The sequence below is a fragment of the Chrysoperla carnea genome, chromosome 4 (genome assembly GCF_905475395.1).
Source record: "Chrysoperla carnea chromosome 4, inChrCarn1.1, whole genome shotgun sequence".
In the NCBI taxonomy this organism is placed as follows: domain Eukaryota; kingdom Metazoa; phylum Arthropoda; class Insecta; order Neuroptera; family Chrysopidae; genus Chrysoperla; species Chrysoperla carnea.
The window spans coordinates 72899851-72921848 of record NC_058340.1 but is presented as its reverse complement, the minus strand read 5'-3'; the positions used below and the strand labels follow the sequence as shown (position 1 = coordinate 72921848).

General features: G+C 28.8%; 1 protein-coding gene across 3 annotated transcripts in view; it reads right to left on the bottom strand.

Moving 5' to 3' along the window:
- The window catches only part of LOC123299062 (tyrosine-protein phosphatase Lar), a 150633-nt gene that overhangs the window by 3763 nt on the left and 124872 nt on the right, over nt 1-21998 (bottom strand). Inside the window, exons 4-14 of one of the 3 annotated variants that reach the window (XM_044881211.1) lie at nt 18494-18691; nt 17789-18187; nt 17228-17512; nt 15905-15910; nt 15593-15693; nt 13879-14071; nt 13529-13816; nt 10142-10438; nt 1533-1672; nt 895-1097; nt 34-562 (exon numbers count right to left, since the gene is read on the bottom strand). In XM_044881211.1, coding sequence (XP_044737146.1) covers nt 34-562; nt 895-1097; nt 1533-1672; nt 10142-10438; nt 13529-13816; nt 13879-14071; nt 15593-15693; nt 15905-15910; nt 17228-17512; nt 17789-18187; nt 18494-18557 — 2505 coding nt within the window. In that variant the 5' untranslated portion in view covers nt 18558-18691. Of the gene's footprint in view, nt 1-33; nt 563-894; nt 1098-1532; nt 1673-10141; nt 10439-13528; nt 13817-13878; nt 14072-15592; nt 15694-15904; nt 15911-17227; nt 17513-17788; nt 18188-18493; nt 18692-21998 lie in introns of those variants that run through there. The other 2 variants (XM_044881213.1, XM_044881210.1) reach the window with 2 other exon arrangements.

Here is a 21998-nt window from a genome sequence, read left to right as displayed (position 1 = left end):
TCTATTTTTGGATCCAAAAATTTGATTACTCACTTTTTCGCTAAATGGACCAGCTCCTTGGTTTGTATGCGCTCGAACATGGAACACATAATCAGTATTTTCTTCCAAATTACCAAAGACAGCTTTCTTTGTGGTTGTATTACGATCCATAATTGTCGTATGGTCATGTGCTTTATGGAATTGTATATCATAGCGAACAATTTGTCCGTTACGATGTTCTCGCGTAGGTTGGTCCCATTGTATACAAACAACATCCGGTGTTTGAAAATGATATGTTATATTTGCCGGTGGTCCCGTTGGTCGACCTTCTGGTGTTTGTAAATATTTGATACTTTCTTGTCCAACGCCCATATGATTTAGACCAGCCACACGAAATTCGTATTCGACACCTCGTTCTAATTCATGGATACGATGACTTATTTGGACTGATTTCAGATGTACTTCCATTAGTGGTTGATCTTTGAGACCGAAACGTAATCGATAACCGGTTAATTCACCATAAGTTTGGGATGGACGACTCCATTCTAATTCAATTGATACAGTTGGTTCGCGTTCCAGGATTCTAGAATTAAGAGCAAATTTATTTTTATTAATAATCTTACAGCCCTATTCTGTTCAAACATTGTGAGCCGGTAAAACCAGAGAGTTTCTATAAATAATCTTGATTCAAAAGAAATCATAGAGGGCGTTCGAATTTTGGGTACCGCAAATGGATCCCTAACTATAGAATTCTGTCGAAGCCAGATATCGCACATAAAGCTCACAGATTCTCTACCGGGATTGCTCTCGAGACTGATGACTCCCAGGTTTTGAATCCAAACAATCTATCTTTGAAACCCTGCAAGTTTCTGTAGGTGCAAATAACATTTATGGAAATAATTACGAAATTCTTACTTTAATGTAACTGTTGGTCGATTTGGTACACCGCCAGGAGTTTTAACAAACACTGGAGGACTCCTATCACCATCTCCTTTTCGTGTTAAGGCCGCTACTTGCACAGAATATTTAGTATCAGGTTGTAATCCTGTAACATTCATTTCGAGTGCAGCGCCATCTAATACATCTAATCGTAATGGTTCATTTAATAGATTCTTTCCCTAGAAAAAGTTATGATATACTTTAATTAAAATCGCAAACGATTTTTAAGTCGATTTAATTCCTAGAAAATATAAAATAATATAATTTTTTTCGAGATTCTTGGTTTTTATGAAATTTTCTATTTGCGAATTTAAATCCAAAGAGACTTGGAGGACAAGAAAATTGCCTGTCTGTAATTTTTACCAGCATTAATCATTTTCTTTTTGACAGGTTTTGGAACTGCCGAAGTTGTTTGGCACCTAGGAGCTAGTACCTAGGCCAAGATTTTCTCTACACCTTCCTTAGGAACAACCTGTCACTCGAAGGCGAGACGTCTTCGGCGAGACGCCTATGATATTCAAAAATCTTGAAATAGAAATATACATAAAACCAAGAACCCATAAGAGATTTTAATTTTAGATACAACTTTTGTATGAAACATTTGTTGTAAGTACCTCTTCCTTAGTTTCTTGAACATGTACATGATATCCTCGGATAACACCATTTCGATCTTTAGCTAACGGTGGTTTCCATGTAACACGTATACTTGTTGAATTTAATGCGACCACTCTCACATCCTGAGGATCACCAGGCACTGTAGGAAATTATTAGGCACATATTAATCAAAAATAATAATAATAAACTAATTAAAAAAATTAAATTTTTATTAATTTTAATAAAAATTTTATATATCTATAAAAAAAATATAAATTAAATAATTTGTATGTTTCGTAAAACGAATTATTAGAAATAATTCGTATATACAAATTATTTCGAAAAAAAAAACAAAATCCATGCATTTCATTATTTTGTCGATGAAAATTGAATTTGGAAAATAATATTATTATAATTTTTGAAAATTATTTCTCATTAATTTTGATGGCAAATGAAAAATTAAAAATAAATTAACACATTTGAATACCAACACATTAAGAGATGCTCTTAAATTTTTGTTCATTAAAAACGCCATTTTTATTCGATTCAGTTTTTGTTTTTAAAACATGGCGTTATTTGGTAGGTGATTCTGATTGCATACTTATTTTACAGGGGGTATGATTGATATTTAAAGCGACGTAAAAGATAATTGCCGAATTAAAAGGCATACAAATTGGCAAGCAGTTAGCACTTTTGATTTAATACGCCTTCATTAGGCCTTCATTTAAACAAGCAACAAAATTTTGAAAAAAGGTTCCTTTTAATTCGACAATCTTAATTTGATTAAACATCATAGCTCCAGTTAAAGCCAACTCTAAAGGTTAGTTTGTTGAACACTACTAGATAGTTCATTCGTATTTTTAATTCTTAGGGATTTTTTTTTTCTATATTGTTGAAGGAAAACATTGAAAAAATAAATAAAAAAATTTGAAAGCAAGCACAGACATTTTTATGTACCGTTCCCTGTAAAGAAAATGAGAAAGGAGTAAGGGGAAAAAGAAAACCCTCTACCAAAGTAAACATTGATGGTTGGTAATAGTTTACTTTCATGAAAAAACGTTTAGTAAAAATTTTTTTGTTGTTTTTGTCACATTCGTAAGCAAGTTATTTTATCCAGAAAAAAATAGGCGAAAAAAAATCTACTACATCTAGTTTTTGGTTTAAAAACAAAAATCATATAAAAATGCACTACTTTTGCACACATCAAAAATATTAGAATACTCACTCCGACCTGCTGTGGGGATATCAACGGCAGATTAGACCCAGAGCAAAAAAAAGTCAGAGAAAAAAATCGTATTTGAAAATTTGAAACAAAAATATATTTATGTAGATCACATAAATAAAATATTTTGTAAAATTTGAAAAATTTATTTCATAAAATGATTATGAAACATAATTTTTTTTTGGCTAAATTTTGTATGAAATCAAAAAACAATTTTCCATACAATCTTTCTTTTCGCTAATTTCAAAAATTATACTTCAAAATCTTGAGAAAAAATACAATTATTATTTGGAAGAAATCCGGTTGTAGAAACTGCTAAATTATTGACAAAAATATATTTGGAATTTAAAGTTAGTCAATGGTTGTGATTCTCGATTGATTACAATGAATAATTTAGTCAATGATTGATATTTGTTCATCACAATTGATGATTAACTTTAAATTCACTTTGTATTCGATTTTTTTTTATCGTTATCGTTAAGAATCCGCTACAAAAATGCTTGAAGGTATTTTTTAAAATTGTTGTTTTGCAGGATAAAGATGTACACGATGTTTTCATATGTTTTAATCAGTCAATAAGAAAATTATTTTGCACACACATTTTTTAAAAAGACAATTTTCTGTTGGCAATTGGCATAATTTATTTTAAATTTAAAATAAAAATTTTATTTTTATTTGTAGAAAAATTTGTGTAATATGTGTTGTAATATTTAAATATTTTTTATTCGTACTATTTCTATTTATTAACAAGTGGAAACAAACAATTGACTGAGTTAATTGTTGAAATACCATGTATAGACAATGTTGATTACGGAATCATTTGTTTTTTCACGTCATGTAAGTAAAGAGAGATAGCCAGCCATGCATGTCACACACACACACATTACTGATATTCCCATATAATACATACTATACAATGTTCGAATCTAAGTTGCGCCCTCATGGGTAAACAGTGATGTTTTCGAAAAAATGTTTCAAACAAAAGTTGCTTATTTTTTTATAAGGAACATTTCTTACTTTTAAATTTTTGTTCTATTTCTAACGGTTTACAAGATGAATGAGTCATCGGACCCAAGACCCAACTGACCTAGGTTGCTCATTTACGAACTAACTTTTTACGTCCCATCTTTGTTCGTTTTTGAGTTATCGTGTTGTCAGACGGACAGACAGACAGTCAGTCAACCGGAAATGGACTATTTAAGTGATTTTATGAAAACCTATATCAAAATTTTGTGCATAGCATCAATATTTTTAAGCGTTGCAAACTTGGGACTAAACTTAGTATACCTTGATATATTTAATATACATGGTATAAAAAAAACATATTTCAATTGTCTTAAAAATGTGACTTTTAAGGTTTTCACGAAAGTGTAAGGGGGCCTCACTGCCACTCTCAGTCTACTAAATTCTGGGAGCTGGATTTCTGGGTCTCGAGTTATGAATCCTCAATTGGCGTGTTTACCGTCTTAAACTAGTAACTTCAACATTGTTTTTACGAAAACCAAGAAGAATGACTTCATATTTTGGATAGGCTTTCCTTACCAATTTTCAAAAGTTTGTCATCAAAGAATCTTTTTTTCATCACAACCTTAAATGATTTTATTCAGAAGAATTCTTCTTTAACAGACATCATTTAATTTTGAATCGTGATGTCCATGATGCTAACATAGAAAAGTCGTAGAAGAGATATCAAATTCGAATTAAAAAAAAGAAATTTCCTAATTATCATCTCCTTTAATTACATGACTATTAAAATCAATCGTAATTTAAATAACGAATAAATAATATTTAAATATGTAAAGTTTGTGTACGAAAATGTGTGTCAAGTGAAAATTACGAAAATATGAAAATTCTAATGAAATATTTATTTTGTTTATTAACTTATCAAAAAGTTATAATAATTTAATTAATTATGTATTAATATTTTGTATTGAAATGATTTTTGAGTTCAAAACACAGAATATATTTATTATAATATTGTCTTTCACTCTATCAAATACAAAAGAATATAAGATAGAGAGAGAGAGATTAAATACCAAAAAAATATATTCTATCAAAAAGTGTCTATGGAAATGTATGACGGTATAAAAAAAGGTATCTGTTTTAAAGAAAAATTTATTTTTCTTCATTAATTATATTCTCACCATTTTATTAAAAAATTTGACGTGTTGAGAGATAGCAATTCGCATGGAAAAAGTAAAAAAACAGAAAAAATGCGATTTTAATATAGTTATTAGTTTTTGGATTTTTGAAAGTTATCTTTCAAACACATCCTAACATTCGTACCCAAAAATTAATATTAAAATTTTACATTTTTTTTTATTATCCTTGTGTATGTGTAATTATATAGCTTGCAACCAATGAGGAATGAGGAATTAGGAGGGTTAAGTTAAAATTTATTTAGAGAAAGGTACCTTGTTTACCGGTAACAACGGACTAAATATTTATAAATCAATTAATATTTTGACGTTGTATCCGGTGTGAAATTGAGGGAAAAAAATATAAAGATTCCTTTGAGCTGTAAAATAAATAATGATAAATTCAATAACTACCTAATCGACAGAAGATACAAGTTTTTTTTTTTTTTTTTAATATTGGTATTCAAATGTAAAAGAGCCTAAACTAAATTTTTATATAAAATTTTATAATAAATTTTATTTTATTTTGTAGAATTATAAATTCTACGAACACAACTTTTAACATAATTTTTTTTTCTGTGTAAAAAGTAAATTGTTTTTATAAAAACAATTTATTATAAATTATGTATTTTATAATTTATAATAAATATAATTATAAAATAAACAAAATATAATCTGTGTAAGGTAAAATAAATATAAAAAAAATTAAAAAAACCGTAAAAATTTTTTCTTTCAAACCAAAAGATTTTCCAAGAAGATTATAGAAATAAAAAAAGTTTGGAATAAATTTAATTTTCATTTTGATATTTATTTTTCGAAAATTATATCAACTTTCAATAATTTTCTCCAAATCAGTTAACTATATTTCTTTTTAGAGATTTAAGTTAAGAAAATGAAATTTTATTCCAATATGATTTATTTTCATAATCAACTTGATAGACGAAAAAACGAAGCACACAAAATGATCAAAGTTCGAAAAATATGAGCATTAAGTCAGATTTGAATTCGGTTTTCCGCATTCGATTCGTTAGAGAGACAAGAAATTTTGTGACCTAGACTGATTTATAAGAAATTAAAAATATGCAATTAGCATGATTAATATACATTTTACAATTGCATTTTAAATTGACCGTTAATATTAAATTCAAAATTCGGTTAATAGTGATGAAAATGATTTCAAACTTGGTATACGGGAGTTTATGGTGTCGCTGAACACGAATATCGTGACGTAAATTGGTCTCAGAGGTACCTAGTGCAACGATATCCCCGTCGCCTCCAAGAGTTATACTTGGAGTCACCACCAGGTACTTTTAAGACCAATTCTGTCACAATTTTCGTGTTCAGCGACTCCATAAACCTCCGTGTAACAAGTTTGAAATCATTTTCATCACTATTAACCGAATTGTGAATGAATAATTATGCTAATTGCATATTTTTAATTTCTTATAAATCAGACTAGGTCACAAAAATTCCTAGCGCTCTAACAAATTGAACGTCGAAAACCGCATTCAAATCCGACTTACTGCTCAAATTTTTCGAACTTTATTACTTCGTTTCTTCGTCTATGACTGCAAAAGGTCAAATCAAAATAAATTTTGTATGCTAGTACCTAATATATTTAATAAATTATAAATATTTATATATTTAAAATAATATTTTTAATAATTATATTAAATATATAAATTATGTATTTAAACAAAATATTGTATAATATATTCATAGAAAATAAAATGAAAAGGTAAAAATTATTCTCAATCAATCAAAAAATTTCCACCCAAACCAAATCCACACACCCACAAAAAACGAAAACGTTTAAATATAAAATCCAAAAAACATCACGATTATGATATTATAAAAATACACACAAATATACAAAATTAATTCAACTCAAAAATAATTCCAAAAATAAAATAAAATTTGTGCAAAGTGTGTAATTAATTTTATTAAACAAATTAGATACTTTTTACACATAAAAGTGAGTGAAAGTGAAATAAAAAAATTCTTAAAAAATAGTGCTTTTAAAAAGTGCGTCATGTCCATAGCCTACGTGAAATTTGTGCTGCCTAAAATATATTATATTATATATAAAATATTTATATTAATAAAAAAAGGAGTTAAAGGAATTAAAAAAAAGTTAAATAAAAAAAAAAAGATAAAAAAGCCATATTTTCATATATTTACCTCCAAAGTATTTCGGTGATAAATATACAGCCATGACCGGGTTTAGATTAACAAAATATTTAATCTAAACTCAGTAAAAAATATGGTTAAAATAATATTATTATTAATTTTGGAAAAAGGAAGAAGGATTAGAAGTTTTAATAAAACAAAAGTAAAAAATTACCATGCATGCAGAAAAAAAAATTTGAAAAAATGTATTAAAAAAAATAAACACTTTGAAAATAAGTGCAAAATTTCAAAAAAATTGTGCCGATTAGTTTTAAAAAATCCTTTTTTTTTCTTTTATGTTTTAAAAAAAAAAAAATAAATAAAAAATGATTTTATCCAAAAAAAATAAGATTGGTGCATTGTTTTTTTCAAAAATAAAAAACAAAAAAATTTGCTGCGTTAGCGTGTGCCAATACCAACATTAATATAAGTGTTTTTATTTTAATAATAATTAATAAATTTAATATTAATAATGTAATACGTACGTATTTTTATTAAGTGTATGACTGATTTACTAAGTGAATTAATTAATATAAAAAAGTGAGTGCTCAAATAAGCAATTAATAGATAATTATTAGCTACTAGAACAAGTTCTAAATAATAAATAAATACTTAAATAAATTAAATTTAATATTTAAATATGTTTTCTCAAAATTTAAATATTAAATTTTTTTTAAATATTTTTTTTAACTTTTTTTTGTGCAATATTTTTTTTTGAAATATAAGATGTCCATAATTCTCCAAGGTCCTTTTTTAAATTCGTAATTAATAAAAAAACACTTAATTAGTGTTTCAAGAAGGTAAAAATTTTGAAATATAGTTTTATGCTACTGGCCCATAACCTGTTATGAAGAGTGATTGATATGTCTTCAATAGAATAATTATCCTTTTATTTTTTAAAAGGGAATATTTTTAAAAACATATGAGAAAATTATAATTAATTTTTAAGTTGATAAATTACTTTTTTGAAATAGATCCATAAATGAATGTCGAAAATATTAGCAAATTAGTTTTTGGTAAAACTTTCGATAATTAAAATATAATTTTGAAATACGCGTATTCATTTGTAGGTACGTTTAATTACGAGCTTAAAAGAGACCTTAAAAAAGCTGATATCCTATATTAGTGAGTAAAAAAAAATTAAAAATTAATATTTAATTAAAAAATTTTCTTTTACATTGTTAAAACCGATGTGTACTCCTGCAAACGCTTTTGTAGACAGAAAAATTTGATTAATTAATACTTAATTAACAAATGTTATAGATTATAGAAATTAGATAGTACATTATATTTTTTTTAAATATTTCTAAACAATTTTTGTTAGTAAAGACACAAAAGAGAGAGAGATAGAGAGATAATGCAACAACGCCACAGCCAATACCCGCGAACGGAACGACGAAACACCCGCTATTTCCCATCACCAACAATCAACACAAGCCAACTGCTCTGTATGATCGTAGAAAAATTACAAAAAAACTGTTACTGTAAAAAAATTATTATATCGCTGCAAAAAATTTCAGAAAAAACCACAAAAAACAACCTCCTGGTTTTTCATTAAAAAAAATTCAAAAAATTATTTTCCTGTAAAAAATGTTATCAAAAATATTGTTGTTAAAAAATTGTTTGCATACCTCGTCTGGGTTATGCCAAAAAAGGAAAAATTGTTAAAAATATGATTAAAAAATTCTTTTTTTTGCTTATAAATTTTTTTAAAAATAAAAATTATAAACAAATTATAAATTAATTAATAAAAATAATTAAAATAAATAGTTGGAGAATAATTATAAATTATTAATTTTTATTTGTCTGAATAAATAATTATAAGTAAAATTGGATGGTTTTGTAATAAAAAAATAAATTAATTTTAATTAAAAATTAATATGAGCCTGGCCTTTTAAAATGGTCTTGTGAAGTAATAACGTTTATCAAACACATGGGGATGACTCTGACTCTGTCTAATTACGTAATAAATGATGATGCGTATAATAATTATATGAAAAACATTTGAAATGAAAATTATTTTTAATTAACGATGTTTTCATTTATATTAATTTAATGATAATTTATCAATAAAGAATTTTATATTTTCTTAGAAATAAAATAATTTACGCGTAAAATTGTTTAAAAAAAATGTTTTAGGACGGCTTGAACTTTAAGAGTGTTGTCAATGTCGCGATAAACTTTTTCTTCTACAAAAATTTTCAAAGTCGAATATATTTTCTTTCGAGAAGCCAGGAACGTTATATATTTCCCGGTCAAATCCGAATGACAAGTGGTGAGACCCGGCTGGAATGCCTGAATCGAAAATCAACCAATTTGAAGAATACTTTTTGTAAAATTTAGCGTTTATTAAGTTAGTATGACTAAAACTTTATATGGTCTGAGTACAATCGTAGGCGTTCCGAAGATTTTGTTGCGGCTATTACAGGACACTGGTTGGGCGGCAGATATGCTGAACACCTGGGCCTGGCAGTGTATCACGACTACTGCAGGAGCTGTCACAGTGGTGAGGAGGAGACTATGCCTCATCTTCTCTGACACTGCTCAGCTCTTGGCATGGGGAGATGGACTTGCTTGAACCAGCCTCGTTTTGACGCCCTCTCTGACCTAAAGTCCATCGACACCAAAGTACTCTTGCTGTTCTTAAACAGCTCCAAATGTTTCATGGAGTGGCCGAGATGGGCCAACCCTTTTTCGGTATCACAACGTACCCTATGGTCTATGTGTGTCCCTCCCACCCCAGGACAGCCACTCTAACCGAACTTAAGGTAGTAAGGCAGTATCGAGGGTCACAGTTAACTACTATTTTTATTTAATTCAAAAGTTACAGAAATGAACATTTTCGAATATGAATAATAACTTTTCCTAATGGCTAAAAGATGGTTCTGCAACTCTTAAATCCTTAGTAAAATACTATTTAATGCTATTTGAAAAAAAAAAAAAACAGATTTGCTTCTTTCAAATTACACATTTTTGTACAAAATTGTCGTCTAGAGTCATCTCCATTAAAAATTTGATACAAGGGCCAAAAAATCGTCAAAAATTAAAAATTAAAAAAAAAAAATAAAATTTTGGTTCGTTTTGAAATTAAAATACATACCATCTTCATGTGTCCGAACGGTAATTGGATAAGACGGAGGACCATCGCCAACCGATGTACCAGCTAATACCCAAATTTTATAATCGGTCCAACGTTTTAGCTCATCCAATAAATGTGTTGTATTATTTAATGTTATTATAGACGCTTCCGAGTCAGAACGGCCTGCTTCGACAACTTGTAATTTATAATAAACAATACGACCATTTGAACGTTCAATTGCTGGTGGTTCCCATTTCACTAATATTGATGTTGGTCCAACGGCTTCAGCCGTTACATTTCGGGGTGGTGCACCCGGTACTATTTTAATTATTATATGGTTATGTTTATAATATTCATAGATTATATATAATAGTATATATATAATTATAAATTTATTATTACTATATTTACGGGAAATATGGTATAAATGGTTTCGGATCGTTTTCATCATAACTATTCCGCCCTATTCTTTAAAATTTATATATTTAGTACTTTTTGTTCAAATACAAACAAAGAAACTTCAAATATATACAAAATATTTATGATAAAACATACGTGTCCCAATTGCCCATATTTCCTTTAAATTTATGTGGTGTTAGTACTGTGTTAGTTGTATATAAATATGAATTATGAATAATAATATGTGTTTTGTAAATATGTAATTTCCATAATGTAACGTTAATATCTGGCTAATGAAATAACTACTACAATTCAACGGAAACTAGCAGCGAAAACTAGCGGCCGTGTGTAGATAGATGGATAGGCTGGGAGCGAATGTGTGTGGGTTGCTAAATTATATTTTAATCTTCCAGTAAAGCACGTTTATGATTGACAAAATGAAAATTAAAACGAATTTTATTTTATTTTAAATAACCCGGCCTTAGTTTAAACACAAAACAATTTCTCAAAAAGAAAAAATTAAAAAAAATGGAAAAGGCTTCTTATTTTTTTGAGTGTTTTTGGAGTTTACTCCATAAGAATCGATTTTCATATAAAGCACCCGGTATGAAAAAAATATGAGGAGTAAAATCTAGTGATCGAATGACCTCGTCATGTTTTTGGTGCGCAACCTATCGTGCACACCTCTCATTTTTTAGTAATGCGTGTGTATAACTTGTATACTTGTGAGCTGTCGACAAAGCATCTATTGTTCGAAACTGAAAATAACCTGGCGAACACAACTTTCAGTGTAGTTGAAATCCACCGATACTGAATGACTACATAGCTATTCAGCCAATGTACATCGTACGTGTTCGGGTTTTTTCGGATTGTCATATATAAATTATACTACATAGTTATATATAGCAGACAAAGCATCTACTGTTTGAAACTGACAATAACCTGAAGGACTCTGCACACTATACAACTAAATATAGATCCATAAGTCGGAAATGAATGTGAAAAATGGGTATTCTAATTTTAAAAGAAAATTTTGGCTTAACTAATGACCATCGATTACGAGTCTGCTGGAAGATTAAAATTGTATCTTGTGTTAATGTAATTTAAATGTTCAATGTCTTATGTATGTATATCAAAACTACACTAAATCGGTAGTGATTATAATGTACTATTCCGTACTATAATTTGTACTATAAATAAAAATTATTAAATTATATTTGGAGTACCTCTTCTATTCATATTTATGAAAAATATGAAATTTTACCTTTTATGTAATTTTATTTTTCAATAAAAATTAAAATAATAAATTTTTTTAAATCGGAAAAAAAAGTAATTATAGCAATATTATTACATTTAATTAATTAATTAATAATAGTGCAGTGCTGTAAAAATTTTCAAAAATAAAAACGAAAAACACATTTTTATATTTCGCATGCAAATATGAAAATTCATTTCACAACGTTTTAAATATTTAATTTAAAAAAAAATAAATAAATAAATAACGTAAAAAATATTCTCAACGAACATCGCACACACCATAAAACTGAAAACTCTCGCAAAATACACGCGCACACACACATCAAACACTAAAAATATTTTGTTAATATTTTTTTTCTGTATTTTTTGGTTAATTAATTTGTAAAACATCACAAACGTTTTCAAAATAAAAAAATAAAATTAATATATTCACATTCATACTGCCATTTATACTTTTTTTTTTTTGTAAAATGTATTTATTTTGGAGTATTTTCTAAATACAAGGAGTCTAAAAAGTATATGTTCAAAAAAGGAGAAAATTATTTAGAAAAAGATTAAAAAACGCGAATAAAAGTAATTTTTTTGAAAATCATAAAAAATTGAATACTATATTACTTATGAAACAGCCGATGAAAAGGCGATAGTTCAAAAACCGATTTTTTAAAGGGGGAAAAACTTTTAATTTAAAGTTTTGGAGAGAGTTTTCCAAATAAGAATAGGTAATCACAGTTATCAAATAAAAATCATCATCAAAGTTGAAAATAAGGTATAAAAAATTTCAACCACAAGTCTAAACTTGCCTTGGGGCTCGTACTACCTTAAATGCCTAGTGACGTTTTTTCCGAAATGAACTGCTTGGAACATGCACTCCATCTTTTATTTAAAAAACACCAACAAATTAAAAAAAACTTGAAATATTTGACTATAATTATGAAACTGACTATTTCAGGGTGTTAAAATTAACTCCCATTACATTTTCCCTCCCTTAGAGGCGGGATTAGTTAATTTCACTCCTTCTCTAACGAGAGAAAATTGATCAAAAATTAATTTTAATCACTGCATAGTTTCTTTAAAAACAATTGAGGGTACGATTTTGCTGTTTTAATATCTAGAGCCGTGTCTTATTTTGAGGGGAGTTTTTTTAATACATAAATGTTACATTCCAAAACATAAAATTATCATTATTTACCATGAATGTAAAGTTACACTCTGCGACATAAAAGTTACATTCTGAAACATAAATGCCGCATTCTGTAACATAAATGTGACATTCTCTAATATAAATGTCACATTGTGCAACATAAAAGTTACATTCTGCAGCATAAATGTCACATTCTGCGAAATAAATGCCACATTGTGCAACATAAAAGTTACATTCTACAACATAAATGTCACATTGTGCAACATAAAAGTTACATTCTGCAACATAAATGTCACATTGTGCAACATAAAAGTTACATTCTGCAACATAAATGTCACATTGTGCAACATAAAAGTTACATTCTGCAACAAAAATGTCGCATTGTGGAACATAAAAGTTACATTCTGCAACATAAATGTCACATTCTGTACAATAAATTGCATATTATGTATCATCTCAAATGTAACATTCTGTACCACATACTATATTTCGTTATAATTATGTCGCATCATGCTACATAAAATGTAACAAATGTAACATATTAAATTTTTTTGTTTAAAATACTCCAAAATAAATATTTCAAATATTCATTTTCTAGTTAATTATCTTACCATACTGTTTTGTACGAATTGGAATAGGTGGCGTGGAAGCACCTTCCCCACGTTGGGAACGTGCCGCTAACCATATATAATACAACGTGTTTGGATACAATCCAGTTAATGTATACGATTCACTGATTGGTATTCGACGATGATGTTCATCATTCGCGTACGTATCATTCCAATATAATTCATAATCCACAATATTTTCACTGGAATGCTGTGGACGACTCCATTGTAACGTAACGGACGTTTCACCAATATCGGTTGCACGTAATCCATCCGGTTGACTTGGTACACCTAGCCAGAAAAAATCGAGATCGAGAATTGTTTCTATTTTGAAATTTGTTGTGTGAGCTTACCTTGCTGCGTTTTCACTTGTACTGGTACACTTAATGGGCCCGGTCCAACGGAAGTTGACGCTTGTACTTTAATTGTGTAAATTTTATGTGGGGTTAAATCACTTATCGTTGTTAATTGATTATTGTCAACTTTTTGTGAGTCCCATGAAGACATGGGTTGTGCTGGATCCGTTGTATAATATACTTTATAGCCCTGTAATTTATATACAAATTTGGTGTAAGAATTCTTTGAACTGATTTTCTTGGTCAATTTTTAACGAAATTTGGGAAAAATTATCTGATTTTTCTTAATAGATAGTCCCGTGCGCAGGAATTATCCAAAAACAAGTGAAAACAGACAATTGACTGAGTTAATTGTTGAAATACCATGCATAGTCAGTGTTGATTTCTTTATCACATTACATATACAAACATGTGACACATACATAACTGATAATCAAGTATAGTAGATATTATAAAATTTCCGCCTAATTGGCGCCCTCACGGGTAAACAGTGATGTTTACGAAAAAATGTTTCAAACAAAAGTTGTTTAATTTTTGATAAGGAACATTTTTTACATTTAAACCTTTGTTCTATCTCTAACGGTTTACAAGATGGGTCCTACGGACCCAAGACCCAATTGACCTATGATGCTCATTTACGAACTTGACCTCACTTTTTACGTCCTGAGTACGCTGTAAAAATTTCAGCTCGATATCTTTTTTGGGCTTTTGAGTTATCGTGTCCACAGACGGACGGACGGACGGACGGGCGGACGGACGGACGGACGGACAACCGGAAATGGACTAATTAGGTGATTTTATGAACAGCTATGACAAAATTTTTTTCCTAGCATCAATATTTTTAAGCGTTACAAACTTGGGACTAAACTTAATATATTATGTATATTTCATATATACATGGTATAACAAGAAACTTTCTTTTCGATTAAAAGAACATTTTATGATGTCAAAATGTGATATTCATTCTCTATAAATAAGCTAATCTTGCGAGGTACAGAAAAACAACTTTTCCAAAACTCTGTGTACATTGACCTCTACACCGCTTCAGACATCGCTTATCTAAGAAATGTTTTGACATGACGCAAAGTTGAAAAGGAGCGTTTATTCGTCGCCGTTGTCAAAGATAAAACTGCTAGAACACACGGCATTTGGTAGACATTTGGAAACGCATCTTCATTGCAAATATCGACTGCTTTGAGTGAATTTTAGACGTCTTAGCCATCATCGTACATAATTGAAGAGTATGGTTCATAAAGTTGAGTGCAAGAGTCGCCATCAAAATTTATTACTTTTTTGGGGAATGGGAAAGCAATATTTGATAAAATATTGCGATGGTTCAAAAATCGATTCAGTAAATGTGTCAGAAACAACAAATTGATAGTTGATCCCCCAACCTTCCCCTCTCTATGCTCACGGGTCTGTAAAATGATGTAAAATTTATGGTATCGTTTTGACATCATTCTGGCTTGATATAATTATGTATTCATTAATGGGATAAATTGACATTAGATTTACGTCATGGTTTTTACATCCTACGTAACTATGACATAATCCATGAAAACATAAAAATGCTTATTAGTCAAAGTCCGTGTTTAGATTTGTGGCTTTTTGAGAATATAGTAATTTTATTTAAAAATTAGTTCACTCCTTTAATCTGTGATAATTTCCATTTTTGAGCTAATAGTTGAGGCAGAAGGTATATTTGACTTACCATTATTTGTCCATTGGGTGTCTCCGGTTCATCCCATTGGATGACCATTGTACTAGAGCTTAATGGTCTCACTTGTACATTTCTAGGTGCCGACCCCGGTTCTAAAAAAGGACAGTATTTATTAATTATCTAAATAAAAAATTACAGAGTTTTAGGGTTGATAAGTCTGTCTATTTTGTGTTGTCAAAATTTTTCTTCAATTGGGAGTATAATGAAGAAAAAGTAAAGCTACGATTTTCTTCGATTGATTGGTTTTAAAGGGTTTGACGAATTCCGTCAAATCTGTAAAGAAATATTAGTCAAAATACTTACTAGCACCTCCATAGTTTGAAGAATCAGCTGCATTTAAAATATAAATAAATAACAATTAATATAAAAACATACTTTACAATGCAATGAAGGGTTAAAAACTACATTAATTCTTCGAATTATCAAAAAGTTTGTTACGTAAAAAATAAAGTTTATATCTATTTAAAAATATTTTAATAAAAATTATGTATTAAAAATATTTACATCAAAATTCAAAAATTTTGCCAAAACTAATTTAAAAAACGAAAAATATATGCAAAATATTTAAAAATATTTGTTTGAAAAAAAAGAAAATGGGAAAAAAATGATATTTTCTGGTATGAGAGAACACGATATGAAAAAACTTACATAAATTAATAAATGCATTTTAATGTAGTTTAAATAAATCCATTTAAGTTGTTTTGATAAAAATTGTTGTTTGCATGAAAAATAAAATGTTTTCAAAAATCAAAAATCATGTCATTTTTTATATAAAACGTTTTTTGCTAAATAATCGCTACGTAGTTAAAAAAACTAATTAGTTTTATTAATTTTATAAATTAGAATGTCAACTTTTGTTCGTAAAAACTGTGCTGTAAATATTCCAAAATGAAATTGTATGTACTCTTACAAAAACACTCAGTTTTCGAAATCCTTTTGCAGGAAGGTTACTGGGAATCGAACCCGAGTCTATTGCAGTCGTAAGAAACACTTCATCATCACTTCAGTTAATATTGCTTTGTACTGTTTACACAGGATGGGCCATTTTAATATATACACCTAAATATCTCGTTTAGCTAACCAATCAAAAAATAACTTTAAAACAAGTGAAAACAAACAATTGACTGAGTTAATTGGTAAAATACCATGTATAGACAGTTTTGATGACGGAATCGTTTGTTTTTTGACGTCACGTAAATAAAGAAAGATTTCCACTTTGAAATAGCCACACACACATAACTGATATTCCAATATTAATACATACTACAAAATTTTCACCTAATTAGCACCCTCGTGGGTAAACAGTGATGTTTACAAGAAAATGTTTCAAACAAAAGTTGTTTATTTTTTTATAAGGAACATTTTTTACATTTAAACATTTGTTCTATCTCTAACGGTTTACAAGATGGGTTCTACGGACCCAAGACCCAATTGAATTAGGTTTTTGATTTCCGGTATAACCAATAACTTCAGATTTCCGGTATTTGAATACAATGATTCTAAGAAAATTGTCACGCTATTAGAAATTATAGAATTCTAACCACCTTTTGATCTCGTGGGTAATAATTGTGTGTTTATTTACGAACAAAAGTCGAAAAATAAAATTATGGAAAAAATATCACATACTTGTTTCACCCGTGGACACAATAACTGGTACACTTGGGGGTCCTCGTCCAATATTATTTACAGCAATCACAAAGAATTCGTATTCAGTATAAGGTGATAAATTTCGTACTGAATAATACATTGTAATAATCCCACTAATTTCACTATACGCTTGATTCGCATGCTTTGGTTTAAATTGTATCACATAGTAATGTAATTCTTCTGGACCATTATAGGACCAACTGAGCCGTACTGATGTTGCAGTGATTTCTGATGCTTTAACGTCAGTGGGCGCACTTGGCAAGGCTGAAAAAAGAAAAGAAAATAAATACAGGTTGAATTCTCATTTAGTTTTTTGAAAAGGATGGTTTCTTTTCGAAAGCCTTGTTAAGAAGGCAAAGTCAATAAAATTAGCAATTTTTTGCTTGTGGCTTCAAAGTATTTTAAAATATCGAGTCAATTTGACCTTCCTCTTCGGAATGACGTTTTAAATTCAAATAAAGAGTAGGGTAATTATGTATTTTTCTGGTGGAACTTGTGCTTCTTGGATTTTGAAAATATGAAGTTTTGTGGCCTACTTACATTGTACTTTAACTTGTGCCAACGCTTCAATACTACCCAACGTACTGGCCGCAATACACGTATAATTTGTCGATTCCATAATATTATCCAATTGTAATACATTTCGTCCAATTGGAATTTTATCTTCGGGTGTTATATCCTGTGTATCACCCTTTCGCCATTTTACAAAAGGCATTGGTGATCCAACTGCCACACATGTTAGTTGTAACGAACTACCAATCATCACTTCACTGATTGGTGGTGGTGGAATGGAAAATTGTGGTGGAACTCGACGTACTTTTACATACAGTGATGTGGATTTCGAGTATTCGGTACCGATTACATTTTCTGCCACACATTCATATTTGCCTTGATCATCTTCTTCGCTTGATGTGATTTGTAGGACACCTTGTAAATATTCTGGAAAAGAGAAATTATAAATATTATGAAAAAATGTTGAGAATTAATTTTTATGATGTATGCGCACAGTTTGACGCGAAAAGTCACTCACAATAGACAAGGAAAGCTAGATGACAGATTACATGTAATTTATGAACACAATAGATAGATTAATTGAAGTAGGTATTATTTGTTTACATTATTTATAAATTACTATATTTGTTATTATCGAAGAAGCCCACACTCATTGTATTACGAAGGCATTGATATTTCTTCTAGATCTAATAAAGAATTCTGAATTGAATCAATTGGAAAAAATATCCTTACCTGATGTATTTTTGTTTTGGATCGTATAACGTTGATTTGTAAATGGTGGCACAATTGGCAACATATTTCGTATCCATGTTATTTGTGGCGTTGGATTACCAGTTGCACGACATGTTAACACTGCTGTTTGTCCAATTTCAACGACTCGTACAGTTGGAGCTTGTATAATTACTGGAAAACCTTTCGGTAAATTGTCATCTAAAAAATAGAAAAATTGAATTTAAAAAACCATTCGTCCATCGAAAAGAATGAAAACATTTCCCGCGTAAATGATGAAATTGAAGCTCTATTTTTAATAATTTTGGTTTGCTTTTAACTTTTAAAAATCTGTCGATAAAAAATTACGGCCCATTAACGTTAAATAACTAGGAACCGGAAAAAATTACATTGTTATGCTTAATGAATAAAAATTATGGGTCCCAATGTACAACAATGAGTTTCAGTTTAGTTTAGTACTCATATATATGAAATAGAACAATGTGAAATTAGCTTTTATCAGTATTTATTGGTCACAATATGAATTGTTTCAACTTTTACTTCATTTATAATATATAACATGTTCATTTATACACATAATATGTATTAGACTAGGTGATCTGGGCATTTATAAATGATTTCAGAGGATTCCACCTATCGTAACTGCAGGCAATATGATTCCCGATTCCCTTTGTTCTTAATATTTGAACAAGATGTGTAGATTACACTTTTTCGCAGATGTGTAAATTCTAGGTAAGAAACTTTGAGCATTTTCAGTTTGCTTCGTTGCTTACTGACAATGGTACTTTCGATTTCTTGAAAAAGCACAGTAATCTGGTTAATTTTGCAATTGAAGCACAAGTTTCTGAGATATCGACTGAAATTGCTTCAAAATATCGATCCTCGTGAACAATTCCCGGCAATATATTTGTAACTACACGACTAATAGTCAAAAAGATCCGATTTATATATTTTTTAGGTAAAAATTACTCCGCACTAAAAAATTGAAACCCATGAAATATATGGTAGAAACGCACATATATTTATTTGCGCTCCCACCATATTTATCTATAATGGTGAACAGCTATTTGAATAGTATTCAGGTATTGTGAAGAGGAATGTATTAGAGCTATATGCCGGGCTCGAACGCTGACCATCGGTGATAGATATATCTATCAAAAATATGCTGATGATGATGATTTTATCCTATCAAAAATCATCTAACAATAGTAGTTTTCTCTTCAAAAATTCATTGAATTACTAGCTCCCATATCACCTGATCTAATAAATAGGCCATCAAACCGTAGTGGCTAAAGCTGCCTCTATAATATAACATACTGACCGAACCGAGAACCAACTATTATATTGAGATAATGACAGTATTTTGTGTAGTTTTAGAATCAGCAGCAATGAAATGAATGTTTTACCATTCATGTTTTCACAATATTATTATACGATACGATGGTTTTATTTATTAATATTGTATTTATTATAATTTATACAGGATGTTTAACTTTAAATTGTCTTTGTTTATTAAATTTGAATGGTTGTTTTATGTGAGTGTGCAACAAAAAAATACACATTGTCTTTAACCACATAATTTTATGTAGTTTAATATATCATATAATTTAGTATTTTATTATGTGGTTAATATTAAATATATTATAGACAGGGTGTTTAAATGTGTGGTTTGTATGAACAAAAAAAGGCGGAAAGGGTGTCTCAAACTCAGGGAGTAACGAAAATATATAGCGCCAGCATAGCGGCAAGTATTTAGGTTGCGATTTGAAAAAACCAAGTATGTAATCATACTAAATTTGGGTCATACTCTTCAAATTTGTGATTAAAATTAACATAGCTCAAATAGGTTTAAGGAATGTTAAGTCCTGGTGTCAGGATTAAGCACATAATGATAGCTAGCAAAAAATTGACATCTCAGCTGAAAAGAATAACCCAAAATTAGTGGGTTTCAAAAAAAATTCCAATAAAATCGGATCAAATTTACTCGTGTTATCAAAATAATCGAATTTTTTAACTTAAATTTTCAAATTTGTGATTAAAATTTACATAGCTCAAATAGGTTTAAGGAATGTTAAGTCCTGGTGTCAGGATTAAGCACATAATGATAGCTAGCAAAAAATTGACATCTCAGCTGAAAAGAATAACCCAAAATTAGTGGGTTTCAAAAAAAATTCCAATAAAATCGGATCAAATTTACTCGTGTTATCAAAATAATCGAATTTTTTAACTTTATGATGTCATCAAAATCCAAAAAAAAAATTTCCTAAATTTTCCCAATTATTTTCCGGGTTTTTTGTTTTAATGAAATTTTGATGAGAACAATCAAATTGATGAGTCCCCAGAGCCAAGATACACAATATTTTGAACACACATCCGGTATAAATAAATATATTTAGATAATATAAATGAATTATATCCCATTAATTTCAATAATCTTAAAGTAAAATAAATGTATGGTTTATATACATATATATATTATATATATATAATGTGTATATAATATGGTTAACCACAATCACCGAGTCACTAGTATATAAAATATATATTATATTATATATTATTATATATAAAACAACATATAAATAATATATATTATACCTATTTTATACAATATATAAAAAAAAATTCACAAAACACCAACAAACATATAATGTATTTATATTTAGTATATATTTTATACACTGTTTGGTAACGAGAATGAAACAGCGAAATATATTGCTTGTTAATGTAATAAGATCAGAGCAAGTCAAAAATCTAAAACATGTTCATCGATATATATATAAGAATGGAAGCTGACTAATCGATCAACGCACAGCTGAAACCACTGGGTCTTGAATTATGGCATTTTTGAAGTAGAAATATAAAACTTGATTATACGAGCTCATGGTTTGAGACAAAAGTTTATTTTACTTTTTTTTTTTTTTATAAAAATTCATTCTTTAAGAGCGTCATATTGCGGATGAAAGTTTATATGAAACTCTGTAATTTTGGTGGTAAAAAGGGGATAATAGTTTGTATGAAAATTTGTCATTTTTGAATTAACTACTTAACCGATTTTAAAAACTATTTCACCTTTAATAAGTTACAATACAGAGTTTCTGAGATATCGCAATGTTTGGTTCGATTTTAGTCCTTATCTCAAAAACTATTAGACCAGTCATCAAATGCACTCGTTTTTTGTACTTTGTGGGTCAAAATTACCTTGTATACATCTAATCGATAACTGGTAGTATAATTCAAGAAAAGTTGGTAGGGTCTTACTTTCTCGTAAGACTGTCAACACATGATAACATTTTTGAAAAATTTGTTCCCAAAAATTTACACGGTAAAGTATGATTGAAACTTCACTATAAACTTTAATTAACACCTTGTGTTAAATCTATTTATGTTTCATTTTCTGTACCATTCAATATACATATATAAACATAACAAACTAGTCCATTAGTTAACTGGACCCTAGTTAATATTATATTTGTTTATAAAAAATTTACATTATTTTTTTTTACAC